Below are 27,115 nucleotides of genomic sequence, written 5' to 3'. Positions count from 1 at the left end.
TGTAAAGGAATGGCATCCTGCATAGGCTTACATGTTGTGTGATTATTTCATTGTATGCCTATAGTACAAATGACCATCTGAAATATTGTTATGAAATAGGCCTAGTATTCACAAAATGTAGTTCAAACAGTTCAGGCTCGATCAAAATTTTCTTGAGTGGATTTAAAAAATATATATAATAATTAAATAAATAATAGGGAAAAACAAACATGTGGTTTTGCTTGTAGCTAAATGGTCAATGTACAGATATGTTGCATCATCGCTGTTCTCTGGGTTCAACCAAGGATAACATTTTGTACAATTTAGTGGATTCACAATACATTAGAAAAAAAACACTTTGTGGGAGGTTCTTGGAAATAATGTATATTATTTGAATAAAAATGGTATTGTAGTAGACAAAATACCACTACTAAACCATTTAATTTGCCCAAAACCCGAGTTATGGGGTACAGGGTTATACAACTTATTTTGTCACATACTGTTCCAGACCGTAGTCAACAACATATAGCCCCGCCTTTTGACACGTCCTATTGGTCGAACCACAACATAAACAACACATCCGGGCTTGTGATTGGCTCCCGCTCCACGTTCCTCCCCCTCCCTGGTGTTCAACCTCAGTGATAACTAGAAACTAGCCCGAGACCTTTCATTACTGTTATGAAGCCACTGATACAAGGAAAATGAAGTTTGTACGGTTTATTATGAAAAATGCCGCTTTGGCGAGCGTGCCCAAGCAAATTGACCATTTTTCCAAATTTTCTCCTTCGCCGCTGTCTATGAAGCAGTTTCTGGATTTCGGTAAGTAGCTGCTACTACTGCTACTGCTGCTGTTGTTGTTATTGCTGACCGACCACTTGTCATGTTTTTATGGACTTATAAGACAAATGTACAGGGATATCATTCACTGTAGCTATAATACACTGTGCACCATTCATAATCTTGTTGTTGGTTATCTGTGCATGCGAGATTGGACCAGAATAAGATGGCTAAACTGTGGTTTTGCTTGTAGCTAAATGGTCAACGTACAGATATGTTGCATCATCGCTGTTCTCTGGGTTCAACCAAGGATAACATTTTGTACAATTTAGTGGATTCACAATACATTAGGAAAAAAAACATTGTGGAAATTGTTATGTTCTAGATGTGTTTAGAAATATGCTTAACAATTGCCCATTTGTGCAGGCTCCATCAATGCCTGTGAAAAGACATCATTTGCCTTTCTGAGGCAAGAACTCCCAGTCAGGCTTTCCAACATCATGAAGGAAATCAACCTTTTGCCTAACAAACTTGCCACGACCCCTTCTGTCAAAATGGTCCAAGGCTGGTAAGTTCAAAGCCATGAGTATGTGTCTGTATATGCAAAGCTGCCACAGTAGTTGTAGTTTGCATCTGAAAGCTAATCCTGCTCCAAAGGAAAGGGCAAAAACATTTCTAAAGATCCCATTTTAAAGTCTGATTGTATCCTCTTTGTTGTGAAGGGAACAGCCGTTGTCTTGTTTACTGCCATGCAATATAACGGGCACACGTAGATTTCCTCAAATGGATAGCTGGGTGTTGTATTACAAAGCTCCCCTTTGACCAAGTTGTACTTCATCCCAACAGCTCAGAAAAGGGAGGGGGCGTTCACTTCAACTTTGCCCTAGTTTCTGAATATGTCACAGGACCAGCTGTCAACAAGGCCTTTTTCCTTTACGTTTCCTTTACTGATAAATATACCATGAATAATTTTCACTAGTTAATGGATTACTATTATAGTCAGTTATTATAACATCTATCCCTTGTTCTTATACTGTATATTGCAAGATTGTATGTATTGTAAATGTAGTAAAAGTTTGTATTTTTGTAAGATTTCATAAACATTGCATATCTGTGCCCACTTTTAAATTGCCATGTCCAAATTAAGTATCGATTTTACTTAAAAACAATTATGTCGATGCATTATTTTATTATTATTATATATTTTTATTATTTTACATATTTTATGTAACCTTTGTTCATGTTTACAGTTTTTGGTTCTCAAAGAAATGATACAATCAGAAAGCAAAATGAGTTCTTCACTATGAGTTGCCCGATCATTCCAGTTTGCAACACGCTCAAAAGGGCTCGCCACTATATGATGTGTCCTTAGTATATGATGTGTCCTTAGTATATGATGTGTCCTTAGTATATGATATGTCCTTAGTATATGATATGTCCTTACTATATGATGTGTCCTTAGTATATGATGTGTCCTTAGTATATGATATGTCCTTAGTATATGACAGCAAAGGGCATCCCAGGCTTATTTAGTGATTATACTTTTGTTTTTAACCCATTAGGAGCTAATGTTACTGCTATCTCCTTTTTAATGTACTATCTATCCATGTGTCTTAACAGGTATGTCCAGAGTTTGTTGGAAATCCTTGAATTTCTAGACAAGAATCCAGATGAACATAAAGTTTTGGGAGAGTGAGTAGTTTTTTACCCATATACTGCATTACTGAAATTCTAGTAGTGTTGTGCACCTACACCACATTGCACGTGAAGCAGGTGACAAAAATACTCCAAGGCTCAATTTCAAGCATAGCAGAGATCTTTTCTCTGTCATGTTCATCCATTTATGGACCTGAGTAACCACTCGAGTCAAGTACCAACTCATCAAACTTATACATTCTTTTCAACTTGCTACAGCTAATTTTAGTTCTTTCAAGCGTGCAATGATATATTATATGGTATAATGTAGGCTTCTTTCCAATGTGACCCATGGCACTTGTCCACACTAAGGACTTGCATAAGCAGTTAACTGGCTCTAACCACTTTAAAACTAGATTACTTGGACTCATTTTGTCACTATGAACTTTTTGTGTTTATTGGGTAAACTTTAGCTTGCCTAATGTTTTTTGTTGCCAAACATTTGTCTGCTAATCCTGCCAGAATGGATAACAAAACAGGGAACATATTGTGTGTGTCCAAAGTCTGGAGAAATCTGCCCAAAAATATGTGGCTTTAATGTATATAAAATGATTTGGTAATCACACAATTGTCTGAGTCAGAAACAAACATATACAAGAGACAGGTTCACTCTGGAAGCTCACTCTATTCTAATTGACTCTGTTTGTGCTTTTTCCTGCAGGTTTGTTGATACTTTAGTGACCATCAGAAATCGACATAATGACGTGGTGCCGACCATGGCTCAGGGCATTCTGGAATACAAAGAGTCTTTTTCCCAGGACATAGTGACCAACCAGAACATCCAGTATTTTCTAGACCGCTTCTACATGAGCCGCATCTCTATACGAATGCTCATCAACCAGCACAGTGAGTGGCCTTCACAGCTCTGTCACCGTCAGTCTAGAAACGTCCGGCTTTGAGCATATGAAATTGGATTAGATTGTGTTTGTCATATTTTCATCTCTTGGAAAAAGGATGTCTCTACTTTGACCAAAAAAAAATGCATCTTCTTGCAGTGATCCTTTTTAAAATGATCTTTGCCTTGTCAGCGTTTTAGAGTGGCACTGAATTTACTTTTGATCATAATGTGTGTTCGAGGATCAATAATCTAACATGGCTTTTTGCTTGTTTTGCTCTTTGCAGCACTCATATTTGACGGCAACACAAACCCTGTCCACCCCAACACTATTGGAAGCATAGACCCCCTCTGCCAAGTATCGGAAGTAGTCCAAGGTTAGTGCGAATAACATCGGAACATTAATAGTTTTTGAGACAGACAGAGTTACATTGTCCTCACTAAAGAAAGTTCTATTCAATTTAAAAGAGCAGAAATGGATTTGTGGTTTAAATTGCACACCAAGCTTACCATAGTTACTAGGAGGACTGCGCAACAATCGAATTTGAATAGAACTGTGGTCTAATTGCTTCAAATTGTCAATGATCACCTCGGGGCCTGTTAATTGAGAGGTCTACCGCAAATCCTCAGTGAAAGTTGTTTGGAGCAGAATTAAATGCTTTGAGTAAAGGTATATTTTGTGTCAGTTCATGAAATCCATATGAAAAGCCATTTTAGAAATAGAAAATGGTCAATCAATATGAAAGAGCTCAGCCTTAGTTAGTTACTGTATAGTGCTGCATTATTATTCGAGAGAGCCATTGAAATCACCCATAGTAACCAAGTTGTCATGCAGCTCGGCCCTTTTGTTGCTTCTCTTAAATTCTTGATGCAATTAGTTTCTGTTTTCTTCCCACAGATGCTTTTCACAGTGCCAAGATGCTGTGTGAACAGTACTATCTCTGCTCTCCGGAGCTGATTCTGCAAGAGAGAAACGGTAAGAAGCCCTTGTACAGCTGGTGCTCTCTCAGTCCCCGTTAACTCCTCTGTGTGCCTGCGGACTATTCTTTTTATGGAAATGAGCATTCGGCCAGATGAACTTAAGGGGCCGCTAATTATAGCACCGAAGCTGAAGTAACAGCTAAGTGGGTCCGGCTCACTGCGTGTGACAATATTGACACACTCTTTCCATCCTCTTAAAGTGCGCAACCAGCGCAAAGCATAATTGCCACTGATGGGAGAAAAAACAGCACTTACAGTACCTGATGCATTCTAAATGAAGTGTATGATACAGTGTGTTTTTATTGTTTTGTAGGAGAGAACAAAAGCGACGCAGTCAGCATTGTGTATGTGCCTTCTCACCTGTATCATATGCTGTTCGAGCTTTTCAAGGTATGACTTTTTAACATAAAGTTTGTGTTTGTTTGAAAATGTCTTACCGTTTTCTCCATACTGGTAGAATGCAATGCGTGCAACGATAGAGACGCATGAAGACAGCATCGAGCTCCCGCCGATCAAAGTCCTGGTGTCGCTCGGGGGAGAGGACATGTCCATAAAGGTTGGTCATTTAATCTTGTGTCAATGTAATGACAAAACCAGTTCTTGTTGAATCGCCTCAAAAAAAGAGATTTCTTGATTGATAAAAACCCGTTTGACTGTATTTTACATACACGTTTGCACTATAAGCAGTTTGATTAATAATGCTACAAAGACATTGTTCATTCTTAAAGACTTTTTTTTTTTAGATTTTGTTCCCGTTAGCTTTATTGACAGGAAAGTACAGTGTGAAATGGGGAATGAGAGAGAAGGGAGGACATGCAGGGCCGGCTGCACTCTGAGCTTGGCATATGTGCTGTGCTTTAACCACTCGACCACCGGGAAACACTTAAAATAGATTTTGAAACCAGCTATTTGAACAAAACAATATTTGCCATACATAAAACCAGTTCTGCAAGTGTCTCTAAAAGGTTAAACTGGGACAGACACAACATGCATAATTGTCCGTCCAAAGTTCAAGCTGTAAACGCTGTGTCTTTGACTCGTGTTATGTAAGTGTGCAGTAAATACAGTTGAGAGGGGTCAGACTAAGGTGTGTCATATAACATTCAGCTCAAAATACACTTTTGTTCTTTTGCCTGGCTGATTTTTCCAACAGGACTACACAGTTTTTTGGTCATCAAATGGGTAATTTAAAAGATTTATGATTTAAGTTGGCAATTGAATTTCTTCTTTTTCCCCAGGTGAGCGACAGGGGAGGCGGTGTCCCATTTCGTAGGACTGACAAGCTTTTCAGCTACATGTACTCCACTGCTCCTGCGCCACAGATGGGAGACCACTCACGGCCCCCACTGGTCAGTAATGCAAGCTTCACTCAAAAAAGAAATCTGACAGAAATTCACCAGTAGCAAATGTTAAGATAAATCAAAATAGAAACCAAATCATGATTTGAACGGTTACAGTTGTTATATTTAAGTCTATAAAATCTTTATAGTCTTATTATGTACAAAACCTACCATCCCTGTAGTTTAGAATCCTACAAACATGTTTTGAATTATTTAGTATTTATATGTTTTGTGATTTCCATATTTCAGTATGAAATTGTTGCACTGTAAACGAAATCTTGATTTTTAAAAATAAATGGCAAGTCGGGTCAAAAGAGCTAGAATAGTACTATAAAGTTAATTTGATGTATGAAAGCATATTTGACAGGGAAAAATGAAAGCGGTAATTATAATAATAGTAGTTCTATTTCTGTGTAGACCTTCAGACGTCCAGTTAGATTCCATAGCAAAAGAAACTAGAATTCTGTCAACTGGACGTTCGCCGCTCGTCTGAGGAGCTTCTTGAGTTCATCTAAACTGCAGAGTCAGATGTTGTCTTCGTTACCGTTGCAGCCTCAGATTGCAAAACAGTTTTTTTTTTTGCTCAAATGTTTTCTGTCACTTTATCCACTGCTGATTAACTGTTGCCCTGAACCCAGAGCTGCTATAAAAAGATTAATAACCACTTATTTTCTAATCTGCTCACTAAGCACTAAATGACGTAGCGTATCCACTTTCTGAGCATGGCTGCAGTCTCCTCTGAGAACAAAGTATCTCTAAATCCTTGATGTCCTCTCTGTCTGTACAGGCTGGTTTTGGCTATGGACTCCCCATCTCTCGACTCTATGCCAAGTACTTCCAGGGAGACCTGCAGCTTTACTCTATGGAGGGCTATGGCACCGACGCCGTCGTCTACTTGAAGGTGAGCCAGACTCGAGCATGGCCAAACTCCATAAAGTTAACTCACTCGATGACAGTTTAAGCAGTTGAGGCAGGCGAGAGGGCTGGTACACATTACCTGGAGGAATCAAGAGATTCAGTTTGATTTGCCATTTGTGGAAGAGTGGAGTAAGTTATAAAAAGTCACATGCAATTATAAATTAGAAGATGATGTCTGGGCCCAACTGCTATTTAAAAAAAAAAAGATAATTTTCAAATGTAGAAATATGTGTGTTTTTTTAAATGTCCGAAAACAGAAAATTCTAATTATTCAAACTAAAAAGTCGAAAAGGAATATTTTTTGAATTTTGATCACTAATACAAAAGAGTTTGAACATACAACCTTTTAAAATCAGTCTGTATTATCCTTGCACTTTGTCGTATTGGAACATTATCAACTCTAAATGTCCTTTTCCCTCAGGCCCTGTCTACAGACTCCGTGGAGAGGCTGCCTGTCTACAACAAGACGGCTCTGAAAAACTATAAAGTCAGTCTAGAGGCGGACGACTGGTGCGTGCCCAGCAAAGAGCCTCTGGACCTGAGCAGCTTTAAGGTGGCAAAATAACATGTCCGACGGGCTGTGGTGCTTTGATTCCTTCATGTTTCCATTTTGTTTGTCAATCCACACGCCTTTACCGCAAGAGCGTACGCCTGTTTTTAAGTGTGACTTTTACAAACGTGTTTTATGGTCGTGCCATCATATTATTGTAAGAATTTGACGTAGAGAAATGAAAAGTATTTGTGAAGCCCTTTACACGGGTCTTTATGGGGGCAGCTTGAGTTTGTCGGGACACAGAGGCTTGGACGGGCCAGTCAGAAGTTATTGGAGTGCTAATACTGCAATAAAAAAAAGTATTCCATCTTATGTTGTGAGTACGAGATGAATTTACTATAGCTGAGGATATGTTTTTTATTTATTTTTATCATACTGGCTTCTATAAGCTGAAAGGGCGCTTTGTTATATCGTGAAAACCATCATTAGCCTTATAAAAATACCCCAAAAATTTTAACTACTTGAAAATATATCTAATGCACACTTTCTACAAGAGTACTGTGACTGAATGTATTGTCTGTAATTTTAACTTAAACTAAAGTGTGTTGCATGTAAATATGTCTATAATACAAAAGCCACACAGATTGTATAGAATATCTGTCTTTTCCAGCACTATGACGTTTATGCATTGACTTGCATAAATTCGAAAAGCGGTTTAAATCAAAATTAAGGGATTTGAGTGATTAAGGGTCCCAATTTACCAGCGTAATACTGTTTGATTTAGCGAGGTTCAATGCACGCGAGTGTGTTTCGGCCTAAAGCCAGCGCATGTCATGTCAAAGTTCATAATGTGTCTTTGATCCAAATAAACCAGTCTGAGGAGGTTTGTGAGGAGGGGCCATGTACAGATGCTGGGTCCATAATGTGTTGAAATCCACTTGTAGTATTATTATTCATGTTATATTTCCATTTAGAATGTCAATTGTTATTTTTATAGCTACTCTATTTGGAGATGATTGTAAATATGTACAAGCAATAAAATAAAAGATATTGTACACAATATTCTTCTCGTGGTGTTTATTTTAAAGTAGCTTGCCTGTATCTTTATGCCGAGGACACAAATGTCGCTTAAATGTAAGACAGTGAGATGACAAGAAGACCTTTGCTTCAGTGGGGCTGTGTCTATTTTAAACAAGCTGAGAATAAGGGGAAGCAACTCTCCCCGACGGCCATTTTTGTGTCAAACCCTGAGGCGGCGACAGACAGAGACAGTAATGCCAAGAGAAATTTCAACTTCACTGCGTTTCCCCCGGCCTGGCACGAAAGGGTAAAGCCGCGATTAGGGCGAACAAATGCCAGGCGGAGTAAGGTAACAGCTGCATAGTTTTACGGGATTCGAAGCGTCGCTGGGAACATTTACATGGCTAGATAAATGCAATAAACCACGGCATGAAAATAAATCTGATATTTTAAAACACCTGATGACATGTGCCAGGTAATTCATGGATATTTGATCAGCAGTAGTATTTGTTAGTGTTGAATCTTTCACGTTGTGTTTAACCTTTATTTATACAGGTAAATCAATTGAGAAATCATTTTAATTGCTAAAAATGACCTGGTAATTTGTCCTTAAAGGTGCTCTATGTAACTTGTACTTTATGTAAGCAGGTGGCAGACCCTCCTCCAGAAAAGATACATAGTGCAGGTATATTTGCTATATTAGTTTGTTTTTAACAGATGCGCAGGTGTAAAATATTATACAACACTTAAATGGGAATTTCATTTGTCAAAAATCTCAAACACAGTAGAAATAATGGTCAACTAATTTGTAAAAATGAGTAGTACATTAGAAGTAGTACATAAATAATTGTTAATTGCTGCCCTATACAGTAATTAACTATAACTATTACTGTATAATTCTACTGTTGTCTACTTTATCCTTACTTTTTTCTTACAAACCATGTTAGGAATTTGATCCATGATTGTCAATTGTCAAAATATTTGTTCCTTTTATTTCTTGGCTTGCTCTCTTTCCATTACGTTCAAAGATGCTGTTATATTTAACCAGGCTGTTTCTATATCCAGGATGTCCTTTGGTGCTCGCTGACGTACAGTGAGCACACATGCAGATCTCATTCCAAACAGTTCAGTTTCTGGTGATGGTTTTACTATGTGGCCTGTCAGCAGCAGACGTGTCTATTTTACTCCAGCCAATGAAAACATCCCTATGTACTTTGCACCCTGTACCTTATCTGGGACATGACCACACCCGGTAACAGCTCTTTCATAACAATAACCGCTTCACTGTGGCCGCACAAACAGCTCACCCACGACATTTAACATTTGCAAACACCTGACAATAGCATTGCATGTTATAGCTGTAGTATAAGTCTTCTGTAGCTTTTGTATCAGGGGAAAACAGCTGTCAGGCTGTCAAAATCATGGTAACTTGCCAAGTGTTTTCAATTACTGCTCTATTGTTCATATATACATTATTTCCTGGGAAGAAGATTATAGCCTTTGCACACTCTGACTGTTTATATAGTGTTACTTCTGTTTAGTCAGTTATCAAAATACATTACATTTTAAAGCAAGACTTATCTCGACTCCATGAGTGGGCACTGTTGCCCTCTAGAGGTCACTCTGAGAGACGCATGCTCCTGTCCTAAAGAGAAGACCCATAGTATAAGATAAGATATAAATGTAGTATCCTATGTAAAGTGGAGACATATCCAAACAACTGGATCCAACAAATTAATTATATATCTCATCAGGTGTTTAGTACTAGTGTTTATTTAGTACAATCTCAACCCCTTACTGTGAACAACTAAATTCAAACGATTATATAAAAAACACATATTAGTATATATACGCTTTCTCACCACTGACCACACAGACTGAAAATGTGCCAATTCTGTAATATTTTAATGTCTATGTTTGCAAGTCGCCTGTGAAAAGTAACACCTTAACTGAGTGGGACTGTTGCTGTTAAAGTGAAGCCTTTATTTCCCTTATGTTGTGCTTTATGGTGTTGCTGACTGGTCGGGATAAAGAGACTACTTTGGTCGATGGTTGGATTTCCCTCCCTGCTGACTTGAAATGGCGAGGATAATTTAGACTTTTCTCAAGTTGGTTTAAGGGATTGTGAAAGCATTTTTTTCTCTCTTTCTGTTTTAGGATGCTCACACATCTTATCTGAGGAAATAGACGATGGATAAATGTGATTATTAAGGTAAAACTCATTTATTTTGTTGGTTTAACATGTTTGATCATATTTTCTAGCCTCACATTTATACAGTAATGTATAGTACATATAGAATAATATATAATAGAATAATAGAATGTTATTACTCAATGCATTATAATTAACCTTAATAAAGTATGAACAAAGACTTAATCATAATGAACAAATAGCTTATAAAGTCTCATTCAAGCTTAATTAAAAGGTCACAGTCAGGTTATAAATTGAAATTGAGTAGTTACTAAGGTTGAATCAGTCCTAAAAAACAATTTTCTCATTTTGAATTATTTGTTTAGTTGTTATAAAGTGTTGCCAACTTAACAGGTTTCTTTGTGTAAATGCAGTCATAAAACAACAGTATCAAATCAAATCTAACTTTATTTGTATAGCACTTTTTATAAACACCATTGTTTTCAAAGTGCTGCACATAATAGTAATATAAAACAAACATTTAGCTCCAAAAGTCTGCAAAATGAAATGAAAATAAACATTTTAATTTCAGGCCTATAATCCCAGAGTTTCCTCTCTGTCCCTTTTGTCGCCTTAATAACATTGGAAACCAGACTTTCTCAGTCACTGTGTCTGAACTCTGGAGTAGTTTTTAATTGTGTTTAATTGTGTGTGAATGTGAGGTGGGGTATTTATTTATTTGTTTATTTTGGTGGTTGTATTATTATGTAAATGTGATTTATTATTGTCATTAATTTAATTAAAAAAAAAGAAAATCTGGAATGCACTGACCTTTCAAATGTGAACTTCTCAATCCATTGATTATTTTAAAGACTCACTTTTTAAATATTCTTTACCCCTGTTATTGAGATGTTATATATTTATGTGTTCTTTGTTCTGTTTTCTGTGTATTTGACTCTGTTTTTCATGCTCACTGTAAAGATCTGTAAAGCACTTTGGTGCGACGCCTGTTATTTTAAATGTGCTATTTTAATACATTGGCTTGGCTAATACAACTTGGCCTAAAACAATCAAGTATAAAAACTAATAAAATGTATAAATTAGATACATTAAATCACATAAATCACAGGCTTAACACGTGTAATCGTTGTACTGCATTAACTTTTCTATAACATAACTTTGTTTTCAATAGTTACATTATTACACATTGTATTTAAAGTACAAATTATACTGATTTCATTCTAAACTTGATTACTTTCATGAAAGTATCTTTACTTTCTCCTAGCACATTTTTAGACAAAATTCTTTTGTGCAAAGACTCGTGCTGGCAGAGCCAGTAAATGTCATGATTTACATAATTATTGTACAACTGTTGTTTTCCCCAGATGGCTGCCTTAGCCGTGGCCGTGCTGCTAACATTCTCATCGTGTGCAGTCTGCTGTCCTGGGAGCCCAAACACCGTGAGTTGTGGCTCTGCTCAGAAATCATGAAGTCACAAAAGCAGATGGAGAATGAAATACAAAAGAATATGCCTCGTTGTCCCAGATGTTGTTTGTTTTTGTGACAATAGTTTCACTCTAAAGATGATTAAACATTATTTTATATTGAAATCAAGTTAAAAATGTCACGGGGCAAAATCTGTGTGGCATGAGAGATCAGCCAGTGGATGTTGGACGTACTGCAGTGTTCAAGGTAAAATCATACACAGATGTAAATAGTACATTATCTCTTCAGCTTTGTTCCTGTTCTGGGACGTGATGTACTTTTCAACCTCAAAGTTTATGTGTATTACTTATCGGCAAATATATTAGACGGCTTAAAGGTGCACTATAAACTTCTCTGGTTTATGTCTGCCACCTGTTTGTCTCCATGGAATATCTCCATGGAGACAAACAACAAGCTTTGCCTGGAATGTTCCACAGTTAATTGTTGTTGTTGTTGTTGTTGTTGTTGTTGTTGTTTTATGGCGGTTGGCATCCGAGTGTTGCATTACCGCCAGACTTTATTCCCCAGACTTTGTCGTAGTCCTAAAAGTTGTTCTTCCAGTGCTTTGACCTCCAGTGCTTTGACAAAGCCCAAGAGGTCATGAGATGCCTTTGTCATTGTATCCTACAGTTAATTGTATTTATTCATACAGTGGAAGCTTTAATATACTGTAAGCTCTTGTGTTTTTTTGTTTCTTCCTGCACCCACTTTCTGATCTTTTGTATCATTTTCGTTACACATAGAATCAGAATCAGAAAAGATTTATTGCCATGAACAGAATTCACAAACATAGGAACTTGCTTTGGTGATTTGGTGCAACATAAAACAATGAACAATGATAAAACAACCTATATAAAATAAAATAAAAAATCAAGTAAAATCTGCTATAGGATAAAAAAAATAGGCTATAAGATCAAAAAGACAACACATACAAGAGCAAATATATATTAAAAAAAAAGAATAAATAAATCAATAAATGAATGAATAAATAAATAAATGTTAAATCCCATGCTGTGGAACGTTCGAAGCAAAACCATAAACTGTGGTGGCGGGAGCTTTTTTGGTAATCTTAAAGTAGAATCAAGCGTGGAACTGTCCAGTCCAACAGTGCTGCATCTGAATCAGTCCGTTTGCTGAAGCTTTAGCCAGACTTTTGTCGTTTGAAACTTCACAACTATCTCAGGAATTAATCATTGTATGTTAATTAAACATTTGTCTTGCATGATTTCCCGTTGATATGTCAGAGTGTATTTCGAGTGTACGGATATGCAAATGGGGAATGCAGGAGATTGAGAGCCTGAGGTGTGAACACTTCAGCAGCAGCAGAAAGCACTGAAACAGGTATTACACCATTATTTATAATCATTTTATTTATATTTGCCGACTGTATGGATGTGTTGTTCTGTATTTCCTTTAATAGATTCATGGAGGTCAGGAACAAGACCAGGACATTGTTGGTAAGAGATGCTTATTAGCTGTTGCTTGCGTCAACATTGTCATAATAATGCATAATTCATCATTTCTCACACAACTACTAGAAGAAAATGGACAAGTGGTTCAAATGGAAGAAGAATTCATGGACGGAGAGGAGGAGATGCCTGAAGTTACATGAAGAAGAATGAATAAAGAGGGAAAACAGACTCATGAGATACGAGAACTACAAGAGCAACGAGCATGATATCAGATTCTGACACGTGAAGAGAGAAATCGGCGAGTATTGTGGGCATTCTCTGGATTCTAGAAATGCTGGAGCTCAAGTACATCAAAGAGGACAACAATGACAGCTGGATGAAGGAAAGAAACGTTACAAGAACAAGAACAAGACCAAGAAGACATTGTAGATCTTCCACTCTCTAAATAAGGAAGGCCAAGCATGACTCCAGTTCATCATATTCATCTGGATTTGCATATTTTGACTAAGTTTGATTTAATTGCACGGTGAGTGTGTTTCAAAAGACAAAGTTTGGAAAATGTGAAACATCTGGAACAATATCTGTGTGAAATAAACCTGAAAAAAAAAACATTGTCGTATGTCTCTGTCTTTTATCAATGTGTGATTCAACTCTTTTTGAATTTCCACCGAGAACACAAAGCCTTCTGCTAACATTAACATCAGTATTGGATATTTGTGGGACCAGCCATGACCCTAATCCCCCCAAAAATAAAGCAGAATTGGGACATCTTGGACCGAGCAAGACCAGCGTGTCCAAGCTCATAGGTGCACGCAGGAACTCACACGCTCTACGTTACTGCTGCAAATGTTGGTGAAGATGAGGAGGACGAAGAAGACACACGTCTCTCTGGGGGAAATGAATTGTCCAAAAGACGTAGGTGGCCCTTGTTTCCACTACAACTAACCCTCCTGCAAGTTCAAAATGTGTTGTATTCAAACTTATATTTAACTTAAATCTGTGATGCTGAATGAACAATACTATGTACGTACAGCAATTATGTAAATTAACTTCATTTGCAAAACTGTAGACTAACATTTGCAAGGGATGATTTGATACATTTGAGTTATTTGATCAGTTTGAGTGCATTTGAAGTGTATTTATGAAGTTTAGACTGGGTTAAATAAATGGAGGTTTAGTTCTGCTCACACAAACCGAAAAAGAGTTCTGCTTTAGTCTTGGTTTTATCCCGGTTTTCGTCCACATTTTGACATTGGTTGAGCCTTTTTAAGATCTGGTTGAGACATACTTGAAGGCACAGTTTGTCTCAACCAGAGTAAAAAAAATAGATTTAAAAATTGACACAAGGTTTGTTTTTTGTTTTCATTTTCAAAATGTAACTGAATAGGCTTGCATCTTCACAAACCTGCCTTGTACACTTGGCTTGCTTGTTTCTATGTGTTCTATCAGCTATGATATTCCACAGTATGGCATAAAATGTATCTATCTCCATGGAGAATGTTATAAAATAGAGTTTTAACTTTTTATTTCTATAGACAAAAGTACATACTGTACCTTTAAGTCCTGGTCAAGACCTGCTTTAGACCTGGTTTAGGCAGGTAAATGTTTCCATAGCAGCACATTTTCTACCTATAATTTACTGCCTGTCCTATATTTAGCACGCATTTATCATCCTCACAGGTTGGTGCCTCTTTTACTACAAAGGAACGAGCCTGAAGATGCCAGAGAGGTGCGTCCCGGCTGACAAATGCGGTACTCACGCCCCTCTCTGGCCAGCAGGACCCCACCCCAAAAGAAAAGATGGCATCGTCACTCGAAACATCTGTGGAAGATGGAGAGACAAATGCTTTTCGCTGCACAATTAAAGTCAGAAAGTGTTTTAGAAATGACTATGTCTACAAGTTCACCCCGCCGTCTGCCTGTGACCTGGCTTACTGCGCAGGTACAAGACATTTTTAAAACATCATGGAGTACGGTCTTCATCTAATGTATGCGGTGCGATCCTGCCTGTCTGGTACGTGGAAGGTGCAGGAGGAACCAGTCCTGTGTGAGCCGGGACAAGACTAACTGGAGGTGTAAGAGGAAGAAGAGATGTGGAGGAAGGTGCACTATGTGACTATTGGAGGGTCTGTCACCTGCTTGCCTCTATGTAGTTGTGGCTTTGCTTGGAACGTTCCACTGTATGAAATTCAACTTGCATTTATTCAATTACAAGTATTTATTTGCTTGAATAACATGCTCACCTCTCCACAGATCTGATCAGTCACTTGGCCTGGAAGTGCCACCTGCTTGTCTCTGTGCAGATAGATTTAGAGAGATTTAATGCCATACTGTGGAATTTCCCAGCCTAAAAATGCATTCTGAATTTATTTAGATTTTTAAATTTATTTATTTAGAATACTAAGAATACTATTAATACTACTAATACAACTATTCATGTACAACCGCATCCTTCATGGTAGATGGTATGTGCTACTACATACTAGAGCGAATGTAACTGCCCTTTATTCTGCATAGAAACTGCTAATTATAGTTAAGATCTGTGAAACATGCTCTGAAATACATATGAATCTTAATTGATTTTATGTATTTCAGTCTTTATATGTGAATTTTGAACAGAATCCTATTATCAAAACACAATTGTCACAATTCTTGTTGGGAAAAAAATTGCCATCAGATATTTTTTAGATAGATAAATACATACATATACTTTATTTATTTACTTCAAATTCAGCTGCAAAAATGCTTTCACTGCGCTTCTCAGTTGCTTTTTTATTCTTTTTTTCAGAATCTCAATATAACTTGCAAGGTTTTTTTAATAAACTTTTCCCAAACAAATAAACTAAAAAAAAAAAACATTTCAGTATGACTAATTTTGACTCTGAACATCATAGTTTTTTTTTATTCGATTTTTAATTACATTTTTTTACCCAAGTTGGCACACTTTGAATAACTATTTCTTGCTCTTTCTCATCCTAGTTTCATCTAAACAGATCCACTTCTTTGCCTCTTTCCCTGGACACCTGGTTGGCAAAGTGAACCGGGTCAAGTACAGCAAAGCCTCAGGACGGAGCTGTGGCTCGTCGTCAATGGTTACTGTGTGGCTGTGTCCAGCTCCCAAATCTCTCGTATTTCATCTGTCGGCAGTCTGTCGTATTACATGACGTTCCTGCGCAGGGGGCCGTGGTTTATGTGACCCAAAACAGTGACGGGTCCTGAGCCAGTGCTGTGTCCTGTGTGTTTAGAGGCTCTCTGCTTGTCCAGTACAAATAATGATAAAAGCATTTTGTTTTCAGTTTCATGTTTTAATTTTTCTTTTATGTGGCTTTAGTTATTATAAACCTGAATGGATTTTCTTATAAATGTATTACAATAAAACAACAGCAATTTGAAGTGATTACCTTTATATTTTGATTCATTTTAAGCACCTTGTATTGTTATTTGGAAATAATCTACAATACTTTAATCTTAACCTTAAATTTTTATGACCTAAAGGTATTGCTGTTTTTATATCAGTCATGCTATGCATAGTGTTTTATCATTCATGGCGTTGCATAAGTAGTGTACAAAATGTTTTAAAAATGTGCGACTCCCAAAAACAAAAAAGTTGGCTACTCACAAAATTACATTATAATTATATTTCAAAGGTATTTTCAAGACATACTGTAGGAAATACATTTATTTTGTAGGCAATTAAATAGGAAACTACATTTACCACTACATTTTAACCACTTCACAGTTCTCTCTGTGTCATGTAGTTACACACTTCAGCCTGCAGGGGTGTTCTCTCTGTGTCATGTAGTTACACACTTCAGCCTGCAGGGGTGTTCTCTCTGTGTCATGTAGTTACACACTTCAGCCTGCAGGGGTGTTCTCTCTGTGTCATGTAGTTACACACTTCAGCCTGCAGGGGTGTTCTCTCTGTGTCATGTAGTTACACACTTCAGCCTGCAGGGGTGTTCTCTCTGTGTCATGTAGTTACACACTTCAGTCTGCAGGGGTGTTCTCTCTGTGTCATGTAGTTCCACACTTCAGCCTGCAGGGGTGTTCTCTCTGTGTCATGTAGTTCCACACTTCAGCCTGCAGGGGTGTTCTCTCTGTGCCATGTAGTTCCACACTTCAGCCTGCAGGGGTGTTCTCTCTGTGCCATGTAGTTCCACACTTCAGCCTGCAGGGGTGTTCTCTCTGTGCCATGTAGTTACACACTTCAGCCTGCAGGGGTGTTCTCTCTGTGCCATATAGTTACACCTGCAGGGGTGTTCTCTCTGTGTCATGTAATTACACACTTCAGCCTGCAGGGGTGTTCTCTCTGTGTCATGTAGTTCCACACTTCAGCCTGCAGGGGTGTTCTCTCTGTGTCATGTAATTACACACTTCAGCCTGCAGGGGTGTTCTCTCTGTGTCATGTAGTTACACACTTCAGCCTGCAGGGGTGTTCTCTCTGTGTCATGTAGTTACACACTTCAGCCTGCAGGGGTGTTCTCTCTGTGTCATGTAGTTACACACTTCAGCCTGCAGGGGTGTTCTCTCTGTGTCATGTAGTTACACACTTCAGCCTGCAGGGGTGTTCTCTCTGTGTCATGTAGTTACACACTTCAGTCTGCAGGGGTGTTCTCTCTGTGTCATGTAGTTACACACTTCAGCCTGCAGGGGTGTTCTCTCTGTGTCATGTACACTTCAGCCTGCAGGGGTGTTCTCTCTGTGTCATGTAGTTACACTCATGTAGTTCCACACTTCAGCCTGCAGGGGTGTTCTCTCTGTGTCATGTAGTATGCACACACACACACACACACACACTTTTTTTGTACTTATAAAGCGGAATCAAACATACTCAGAAGTGCACTTACTTTTTCCCTCCACAAGATGTCGCCCTCGCTTCGATGTCTGGCCTCCAGAGCCCAACGTCTCACAAAGACAGTCTGGTTAAACCATGGATGACTAAGCTTCTCTTGGATTTCACTTGAACATTTTACAATTGTTTTTGCCAACCCAATGATTGAGGCTTGTAAAATGATATATATATATATATATATATATATATATATATATATATATATATATATATATATATATATATATATATATATATATATTTTATTTAGTCCATGCTGAATTCCTGAGGTGCCCAAACTCTCCTTATATGGCGATAGTGGGCATTAAACCTTCCCAAACATTGTGGCCTTTTCCTCTATGAAACTGATGCGTCACAACTCAAACATGCCCGGGAGGCTTTGAAGGTAGTGGTCTTCACAAATACTTGTAATATTTTTGAACTTTGACACGGGGCTGGACCCACGGCTCCAGACGGGACAACACCTCCACGGGACGGGGGGCGGGGCTCAGGGCAGGCGGCTTGAGTCTGATTGGTGGACGCTGTGCCCCGAACGACAGGAGACGAACTCCAGGAAAAACGAAGCCCACGATGTAACGGGATAATCCATTTTACACGTCAACTTTGTATGAACATGAGGAGCGTAAACGTTTAAAACACTGCGTAGGCTGCGCAAAGTAGTTGTGTTACTTTTCCAGGTTGTTTTTGTGCCACGTTTTTCAACATGAAGGAAATTGCTGTTTAATAGTTACGCTTTTTTTGGGGGAACCAACTTAATGGATTTGATGTGATGAGAGAAGCTGTGATGCTTGTCGTTCCCAGACAAATTGTAGATTAGGATTTTTTTGTAGTTTTTATGTTGTTTGTTGGATTTCGTTAACACAATACGACAGAGGATGGCCGAACACGAGAGCCTGGAGTTCGGGAAAGCTGACTTTGTTCTTTTGGACAATGTTTCTATGGAAGAGTTCATGGGAAATCTCAAACTCAGGTAAGTTTGAAGTTCTACTAGACAAATAGTTCCACTCTGAGTCAGTGAGGCAGTGAACCACGCTCATAAACCATGGATTATGTGAGATTTGATTGTATTATCTCTGTTGTCTGTTGGTCAATCCACTTCAACAGGTGACATGTCGCTAGTCTTTCGTGGTTACCGTCATTATTTTTGACATTTTACACTTTCAATAGTTTAAAATGTGCCGAGCATCTGGACACTTTCCATCTTTAACATTTTCTTTGCCACATTTTTGCATATTTTTCCTGTCAAAACCTGCACATGTGTGAATAACCAGAGATAAATCAGATTACACGCATCAGATGTAACTGTAGATTACATTTCAATGATCTGATAACCACAGTAATCAGATAATGCACGTGCTTTTGTGTGCATGTAAACATTTTAAACCACTGTAGACAATATAATATTGACATTAGCTTTTCAACCGTGGTAGTCTGCTATTTGTATGAAACATTAGGCCTACAGTTGTGTGCATTATTGATTGTCATGTTCATTGTTTATCAGTGCAGCTGGTTTGGTTCTGGTCCTATTCTAGTCCTGATTTAGTCCAAGTTATGTTATGTTATAAGATAAGATATTCCTTTATTGTCCGCACATGGGGAAATTCAATTGTTGCAACGCAGGTAGATACAGAGGAAAAGGACAGATAACGTATAGGAAGTTATGGGTTTCATTTATTAATTTGACTCAACAAAAACACCACAATGAAAGAACACAAGACAGATTTGCTTAATGCCATATTGCGGGACATTCCAAGCAAAGCAACGAACACATGGTGGAAAAGTAAGCACAAAAGTATCACAGTTCTCCTTTCACATTGGTTTGAACCTTTAACATTGGTTGTGCTTTAATTGTCTTTGAACTATGCAGCTGTCAACGCCCAGATCTACTACCACATTGTTTCATTCATATTTCAGACCGGTTTCGATCAGCTGTTTGTGGCTCTGTGTCAAGCTTGTGTCAGGCGCAGAGAGTTGAGCCGTAAAGGAGTCGGTTTCCTCTGCACCTCACCTCTCCTCATCTGAAACGAAAGTGCAATGTGATGAGTGCGGGATCTTTTACTAGACGTGCATAACTTTGGTCAGCTAATAGGCCAATGAAACGGGCTGTCAGAGGCACGCCAGAAAAGCAAAGGGTTTAGTGTTTTGTGAACCGTCCTCAATTACAACTGCAGTTTTATGAGTGTCTAAAAATAGTGCCGGCTCAATCAATCTCAATGGATTCATACAAAGATTTGTGTTAAAACTAGATACTCATTTGAGCACTGTTGATACTGAAATGTATTTATAGGTCAATGTAGGACCATTTCTGAATGTTTTTGAGAGATCTTTCTTTATCAGACCATGGGATGATATTAAAGAAACTGCTATAATTTGTTGGAAATGACATTCTATATTATTAGTGCGCTTTCAAAATCGTTTTTTAGTGTCAAGGCTTTTCCGTAGTATCAAAATTGAGTTTACTTGCAACTGAAAATATAAACTGTAATCTATTATGTCATGTAGTAACACAACGGTGTGTCAGATCGACCATTGAGCCATGTTTCAATTCATGCAGAAGTTTATTTATTTATTATTTTTTTTTAATATGTGCTCCTTGTAATCCAAATAGTTGCTATAGTTACAGAAGCTACTGCCTCCTACAGGAAAAGGCGGATGAAAACTAGATAATGTGCAATGGCTGAAGCATTGTGAGTGTCTGCATTCTTGTGTAAAAGTACTACATATGTGTAAGAGTACTACATGTGTGTAGTAAAGACTTTATTCTTGTTGTTGTTGTTATTGTTTTACACATTTAGACTTTATTCTTTATTCTTTAGACTTTATTCTTTTTTAGGCTTTATTCTTTAGGCTTTATTCTTTGGACTTTATGCTTTAGACTTGATTCTTTGGACTTTGTATGAACATGAGGAGCGTAAACGTTTAAAACACTGCGTAGGCTGCGCAAAGTAGTTGTGTTACTTTTCCAGGTTGTTTTTGTGCCACGTTTTTCAACATGAAGGAAATTGCTGTTTAATAGTTACGCTTTTTTTTTGGGGAACCAACTTAATGGATTTGATGTGATGAGAGAAGCTGTGATGCTTGTCGTTCCCAGACAAATTGTAGATTAGGATTTTTTTTGTTTTTATGTTGTTTGTTGGATTTCGTTAACACAATACGACAGAGGATGGCCGAACACGAGAGCCTGGAGTTCGGGAAACCTGACTTGGTTCTTTTGGACAATGTTTCTATTGAAGATTTCTTGGGAAATCTCAAACTCGGGTAAGTTTGAAGTTCTCCTAGACAAAAAGTTCCACTCTGAGTCAGTGAGGAATCTTTAAACCATAGATTATGTGAGATTTGATTGTATTATCTCTATTGTCTGTTAGTCAATCCACTTCAACAGGTGACATGTCGCTAGTCTTTAGCGGTTACTACAGTCATTATTTTGACATTTTTAAATTGTTTAAAGTGTGCTCTTTCCATCTTTAACATTTTTGCATATTTTTCTTGAGTAGTGCATGTGTGTAAGAGTACCACATGTGTGTAAGAGTACCACATGTGTGTAAGAGTACCACATGTGTGTAAGAGTACCACATGTGTGTGAGATTACTACATGTGTGTAAGAGGATTTCATGTGTGTAAAAGTACTTTAAGGTCTTAAATATGACTCTTAATGACTACTACATGTGTGTACGAGTACTACATGTGTGTAAGTACTAATTTGTTGAATTGTGAATGTGTTGAAAGTGTTTTGAAGTGAGGAAGGTTGAATATTTGTTGAAAAACTGAATTGTGTTCAGTGCCCCATTCATTTCAATGGGAAAAAAGTACTGATACTTTTGCAAATACTGCAAAAAGTACAAGATGTTGAAATGTCAAAAGCAGACGTTAGACGGTGAAGCTGATCGTAAAGAGGTATAACTTGTTGAAATAAGTGTTAAGGAGTTGAAACGCACTGAAATACAAGAATAAAAAGCAGCATAACTACTGGTGTCTGCTTTATGAGTCATAAAGCAGACACTCAATTAGTGACTCAAGACTAATTTTTAAGGCAATACTGTTAAGTGTTACTACAAAATCCTTTTGTAAGTCCATTGTCATGAAAGAGAATAACAGTATCCTATGGGAAAAGACTTCAAGTAACTTCAAGTGCTGTAATGTTTGGCCCATTGCTCTATAAGTCAAATATATGAGGACATTGTTAGGCAGATTGTCAACACCACAAGTGTTTCCATGGATTCACCTGTTTCCTCTGCTCTTTTGGACAGCCATACATCCTCCAAGCATAATGTCATTGTTTAAAGCACACTTGCTGTTTGTTGTTTTAGCCCTGACCATTTCTTTCAGAGGAACTATGAGTAACGTCTTATGGACTAAATATTTGGTCTTGGTTTGGGTGTGTTCGTAATGACCTTTCTCCACTAACTCCTTTTCCTTCTATGGCCAAAGCAGTGAGCTCTTACTCATTACAGGAAAGAATGTCCCTCAACTATTTGTCGCTACGTTTCTGCCAGGGAGGGTTGTATTTGTCTGTACAATACCAAACAAAACCTGCAGATAATGACGCGCTTTGTCTTTGTGAGAGGTGTTAAATGTGTTAAAAAATAACCTCTGAATCACGTAGAAGTGTTGGATGCTGGTGTTGTGCCAAGGCGGCGTTAGAGGTAACGGTGAGTAAGCAGTAGAATAACTTTCTCCACTTTGGCCCAGTTTGTGAGTTTCCCTCTGGCAGTGGGGCTCTGTCTGGAGCTGTGAGCGTGGTGTTGTTTGTGGAGGGTGTGACCTGTCGGGAGGGCTTCCTTTTTCCCCTCTGTTCGTGCTGTAGGACACTTTCTGTTCAGAGCAAATGAGTGAGACAGGTATCCACTGTCACTGAGATTACCATTCATGTCCCAAACAGTTATAATGTCGGTTGACCTGAAAAAAACGATTGAACATGAATCACTTTTACGACAAGTACAGTATTACCGGTGTATATTTATCTATACTCAATCTGCCTCTACAGGTTCACTATTTACAGTACGATAAACAAATGTTTTCTTTTATCTTTAGTTAAATTATGAATGGTATTGACACATGTATTGTAGTACTGCAGGCATGTCCAAACTAGGGCCCGGGGGCCAAATGCGGCCCTCAAACCAATTTTTGTTGGCCCTCCAGCGTCCTGCTATGTCGGCCCAAACAGCAAAAAGTAGTACTTTTTACTGTGAAATTGGGAAAATTCAGGCATATTGATGTTATACCAACCTAATATTAATGTTCTAGGTCTAATTAAAGGTGTGGAGGCTCATCGCAATTATGTCAAATTCAAAATTTCGAATGATTCACTTTGTCATTCAACAAATTCGACACTGTCAAGTTGTTTGTGGCCCTCTGCCCCGTTTAAGTTTGAAAATGGCCCTTGGTGAAAAAAGTTTGGACATCCCTGTAGTACAGGTAACACTGTTAGTGAGAGGTCCTTTTGTAAGTTTATTTAAAGCTCCAGCATGTAACATTTTAGCCAAGGAATGTAACTTTAACTGAAATATTCCACCGTATGTTGAAAAACAGTTCATGTATACATCCATAAAGCATGTTCAAAAGTTTGGATTGAAACGTGTTCTTCTTTGAATTCTCCGGAAAGCTGTTTTTTTTTAAGTGAGTTATTCTAAAAAAAATCTACCATGTTTTGTGATCTTGTATTTTTATGCCTCCAAAAACCAACATAGATCTTGTTTTTTTACCTGATTACTGATTGCATTCCCTCTGTAAACGTAACTCCAGTAGTTTGGGGATTTTTCCTAATGTCTCTAAATTGCTGCTGCTCTGGCCCCAGTGGCTCATGGGAGGCTGGTTTTGGGGCAGATCTCAGAGATTGCTGGTTTCCTCTCCGAGTCAGAGTGACATGGACTGGACTGAGTCTTTGGCTGAGCTGTGTGGTCTCAACATGTCCCGTCTGTCGTGGAAATGCCTGCTCTTTGTACAAATTCGTCCAGCTGCTTTTCTAGTTGAGCTGATTATACTTTAATGACGCTTTCCTTGATTAGAACTTTTTACATTTGTGTAGTTTCCCAGCGTGTTGACTACTGCCATGTAGGCTATAGACTTGCTTTCTGAACAAATGCAGGCTATATTCTGTGTTTAATTGGTAACTCGGTGGTATAAATGTGCACACTTCATCAAGTTAACAGAACTGTAGTTAACAAAACTTTTTAAACTTATAAAAAACTGAGCTTGCTTTTCACTTCGTTTACTATAATTTGATCCTTGGAGATTTAAAGCAGATCTAAATAACTTTGATGATAGAGCGCCTCCTGCCGCTCTCTTTAAATACATTGTCAGAAAACAGTTGCCCCCTGTTTTTTTCTGTCTTTCTTTATCAAAATAAACTGTGTCATAACGTTTAAAGAACATTTGACTTTGCCCAATATAAAAAAAGAGCCAGGGTTTCTCAGTAGAGTTGTCTTCGGGTTGAAAATACATATTTGACCATCACAAGGACATTCAATAAGCTAAAAATGTTACTTTAAAAGAAGAGTATGACAAATAAATGAGTCAAAACATTATATTTTGTTCAATTATTTGCCATTTTCTACAAAGCCTGAACTCTCCAAGTCGTCAGACAGGAGAGCGGCTTTAGACTTCTCGATTAAAAAGACCCAAGTGAATGACTGCATGTGTTTTTATGTTGATTTGACCGGGCACAGCGAGTAGTTTGACCCTTGAACTGTCTGAGGACGATTGACAGAATCCTTCTTTATGACTGACCAGGCCAAAGGAAAAGGAAACTGATCCAGTGTTTCCTCGTCCTTTCTCCTCCGCCAGTATTTCATTACGTCCTGGAGCGCCTTGTGTTTTGGTTTAACTGACTCCTCTGTGTTCAAAGAATGCTCTCTCCGATATGCATCATTCATTCAAACCTAGAGGACCAGTTATCTTTCATGCTGTTCGAGTTTTATGGCGTTTCTTTATCTACAGGTTATGTGGCAAAGGTGTTGGCTTCGGCTTTTATCTCGTAACAAACCGAGGACGTCAAAGTGGTTTTCCAGTACGTGGCCCACAGCCCTCAAAGAGAATTCCAATTGTGCACGGTTTATTTTTTACATTTTAGGTGTATTCATTGATAAACACAACTCGAAAAACTCAAATTTTATGACTTTTAAAAAAGTATTTACTCAAAGCAGATGCTATATAGAGTTTTTTTTTTAAAGAGTCTTTTAAATAAGTAATCTGTTCCTTTATTATTATTATACTTCCGTGCCTTATCTGTTTCTGTACCTAATCTGTGCTGCAACATTGAAATTTCACCATCGTGGGACAAATAAAGGTTCTCTTAGCTTATATTATTAATAATTTTATTGGTTTTAGTGTAACTTTAACTTATCAAAGCAGTTTCTATGTGTAAAGTGTAGTCTTGTCTCAATTGCAAACTTGGTATAAAGGAAAAGGCTCAATACTCTATGTTAATTTGGATACCACAACAATAAATCCGAAATTAAACTACAAAAGAATGTCATTTTCTACGCAATAGTATAGCAGTGTGGTACTTTCTTTGTACTACATCAGATATACAAGAAGCTGTACTAAAGATCAAGACGATTCAGGAAAGGTTCTGACGTGTCCTATTTATCGATACTTCAAATTAGAACGCGGTTATTGCTTTTAACGAACCAAACCCCACCGTGATGCTCACTCCTCTCCTCTGCTCATCTGCTAAAGACTCCATTTTCTGTTTATGGGACATTGCCGCGTCCCGGGCGGTGTTCGATTATTTGCTCTGTGGGCCTTTGTTCATTCATTGCCTCTATAAAGTCCATGTGCGGCGCAGAGGCAGCACGTCCGCTTCCTGCAGCAGTCGGAGCGTTTGTGTTCCCTCGGAGACGCTGGGAGCCAGGGCTTGGGGTAATATTCCTGGATTTAGTGGGAGATAGACAGCCTTGTTAATTCCTCCAGTAGCTTTTAAAGACAGCCAGGACTCACGACTGGCGGGCGGACGTCGGCTGCAATCATTGGCTTACAGTGTTTTTGAGGCACTCGATAGGCCCACTGGGGTTAGCAAAACAGATTTCTTCGTCGCATGCGTAGCCAAAATTCACAAGAAACCGCTTTTGTAAGTCGCCGTTCGAGTCTGGCCAACAGGGATCGAGTCGAACTGATGAAAATAGAGAAAGAGAGGCTCAGAGAAGTCCAGTTTTACCACAACTATTTCCATACGACCGACAGTAATCTGAAACACATTACATCCTCCTTACGTAAACACGGGGAGTACAAGGAGGACTGTTTTTCACAAAATAAAGAGCACCAAAGACCTCATTTGTGACCAATTGCAGAGAAGTGTCCTCTCAGGAATCTCTGGGACCAAACATGTGGATGATATAAAAACACTGTTGGTCAGAAACCAGTTTTTACCTAAATTGTCACTGCAATAACACGCATTCTGAAACTGTAAGTGATAATCATTTTGAGATTCTTGTGGTTTCGTGGGTCTTTACAAACTCAAAGCAACATTTTTGTTTGTTTTTAATCATCAGGGGCAATGTACGTGCAATATTTCATGCACAATAGAGCAAAGTAAAGCCAAATAAGCTAAATGTATGTCCGTTTTTACTTTTTTGCCTGGTACAACTTTTTGCCACTGTGGCTTGTGGCTCCACATGTAGTTTCCAGAACATGTTTATAGTGTAATTTATTGACAAGTTACAGATCTGGCTGTAGTCTGAACAGAACAGAACATACATTTTAAGATAAGATAAGATATTCCTTTATTGTCCACACATTCATTGTTGAAACGCAGGTAGATACAGAGGAAGAGGACAGATAACTTATAGGAAGTTTAAAAAACACTCTTCATAGAAGAACTCTTATAAACAAAACTCTTATAAACAAAAACTCTCATTTCCTAATAAGGAATGGAGGGGAAAAATAAAAATAAAATTAAATAAAAACAGCTAGCGTAAGACAAGATAATACTAATAATAATGGTAAAATAAATTTTCATTAGTTATATGCACATGAATGTGACATTATTGCATGTGAGTATGACAGTAATTGCACATGAATATGACATAGTGAGGGTTTTTGTGCCATCTATTACTTAATATTTGCTTTTAAACAATGAAAAAGGAAATGCTCATCCAAAAGAAAGTGTGCTGGATCCAAAAAGGCAACACAAAAGAGCAAAAAAGTTAGTCCTGCTGAAAAATGTCCTTGTCACTGTTGAACGGACCAAAGTTTTCATC

At 38.0% G+C, this 27,115-nt stretch overlaps 2 protein-coding genes across 2 annotated transcripts in view; both read left to right on the top strand.

Moving 5' to 3' along the window:
* The first annotated feature begins 593 nt into the window (after window positions 1-593).
* pdk2a (pyruvate dehydrogenase kinase 2a) lies at window positions 594-8,080 on the top strand. The gene is made up of 11 exons (XM_072448472.1): window positions 594-798; window positions 1,183-1,324; window positions 2,377-2,448; window positions 3,113-3,297; window positions 3,574-3,663; window positions 4,185-4,262; window positions 4,581-4,657; window positions 4,725-4,823; window positions 5,506-5,616; window positions 6,395-6,508; window positions 6,947-8,080. The coding sequence occupies exons 1-11, from the start codon at window positions 681-683 to the stop codon at window positions 7,088-7,090; spliced, it is 1,230 nt and encodes a 409-aa protein (XP_072304573.1). The 5' UTR covers window positions 594-680; the 3' UTR covers window positions 7,091-8,080.
* A 10,604-nt stretch (window positions 8,081-18,684) lies between these two features.
* Window positions 18,685-27,115, top strand: part of myo1d (myosin 1D) — a gene marked incomplete at its 3' end in the record, with an annotated part of 78,919 nt that continues 70,488 nt past the window's right edge. Inside the window, exon 1 of the mRNA XM_072448471.1 lies at window positions 18,685-18,888. Within this exon, the coding sequence (XP_072304572.1) occupies window positions 18,794-18,888 (95 nt within the window). The remainder of the gene's footprint in view (window positions 18,889-27,115) is intronic.

This window comes from Eucyclogobius newberryi, unplaced genomic scaffold, assembly GCF_026437365.1.
Source record: "Eucyclogobius newberryi isolate DKJ021-1_F unplaced genomic scaffold, fEucNew1.0.hap1 SCAF_167, whole genome shotgun sequence".
Classification (NCBI taxonomy): domain Eukaryota; kingdom Metazoa; phylum Chordata; class Actinopteri; order Gobiiformes; family Gobiidae; genus Eucyclogobius; species Eucyclogobius newberryi.
Note: the sequence above shows the minus strand (reverse complement) of the source record. Positions and strands in the feature narration are given on the sequence as shown.

Bases quoted from the DNA above. Each gene is read 5' to 3' on its own strand.
- pdk2a (XM_072448472.1), top strand. From the start codon at position 681: ATGAAGTTTGTACGGTTTATTATGAAAAATGCCGCTTTGGCGAGCGTG. The intron at 1,325-2,376 runs GTAAGTTCAAAG...GTGTCTTAACAG, and splicing joins GTCAAAATGGTCCAAGGCTG to GTATGTCCAGAGTTTGTTGG. The intron at 4,658-4,724 runs GTATGACTTTTT...CCATACTGGTAG, and splicing joins TGCTGTTCGAGCTTTTCAAG to AATGCAATGCGTGCAACGAT.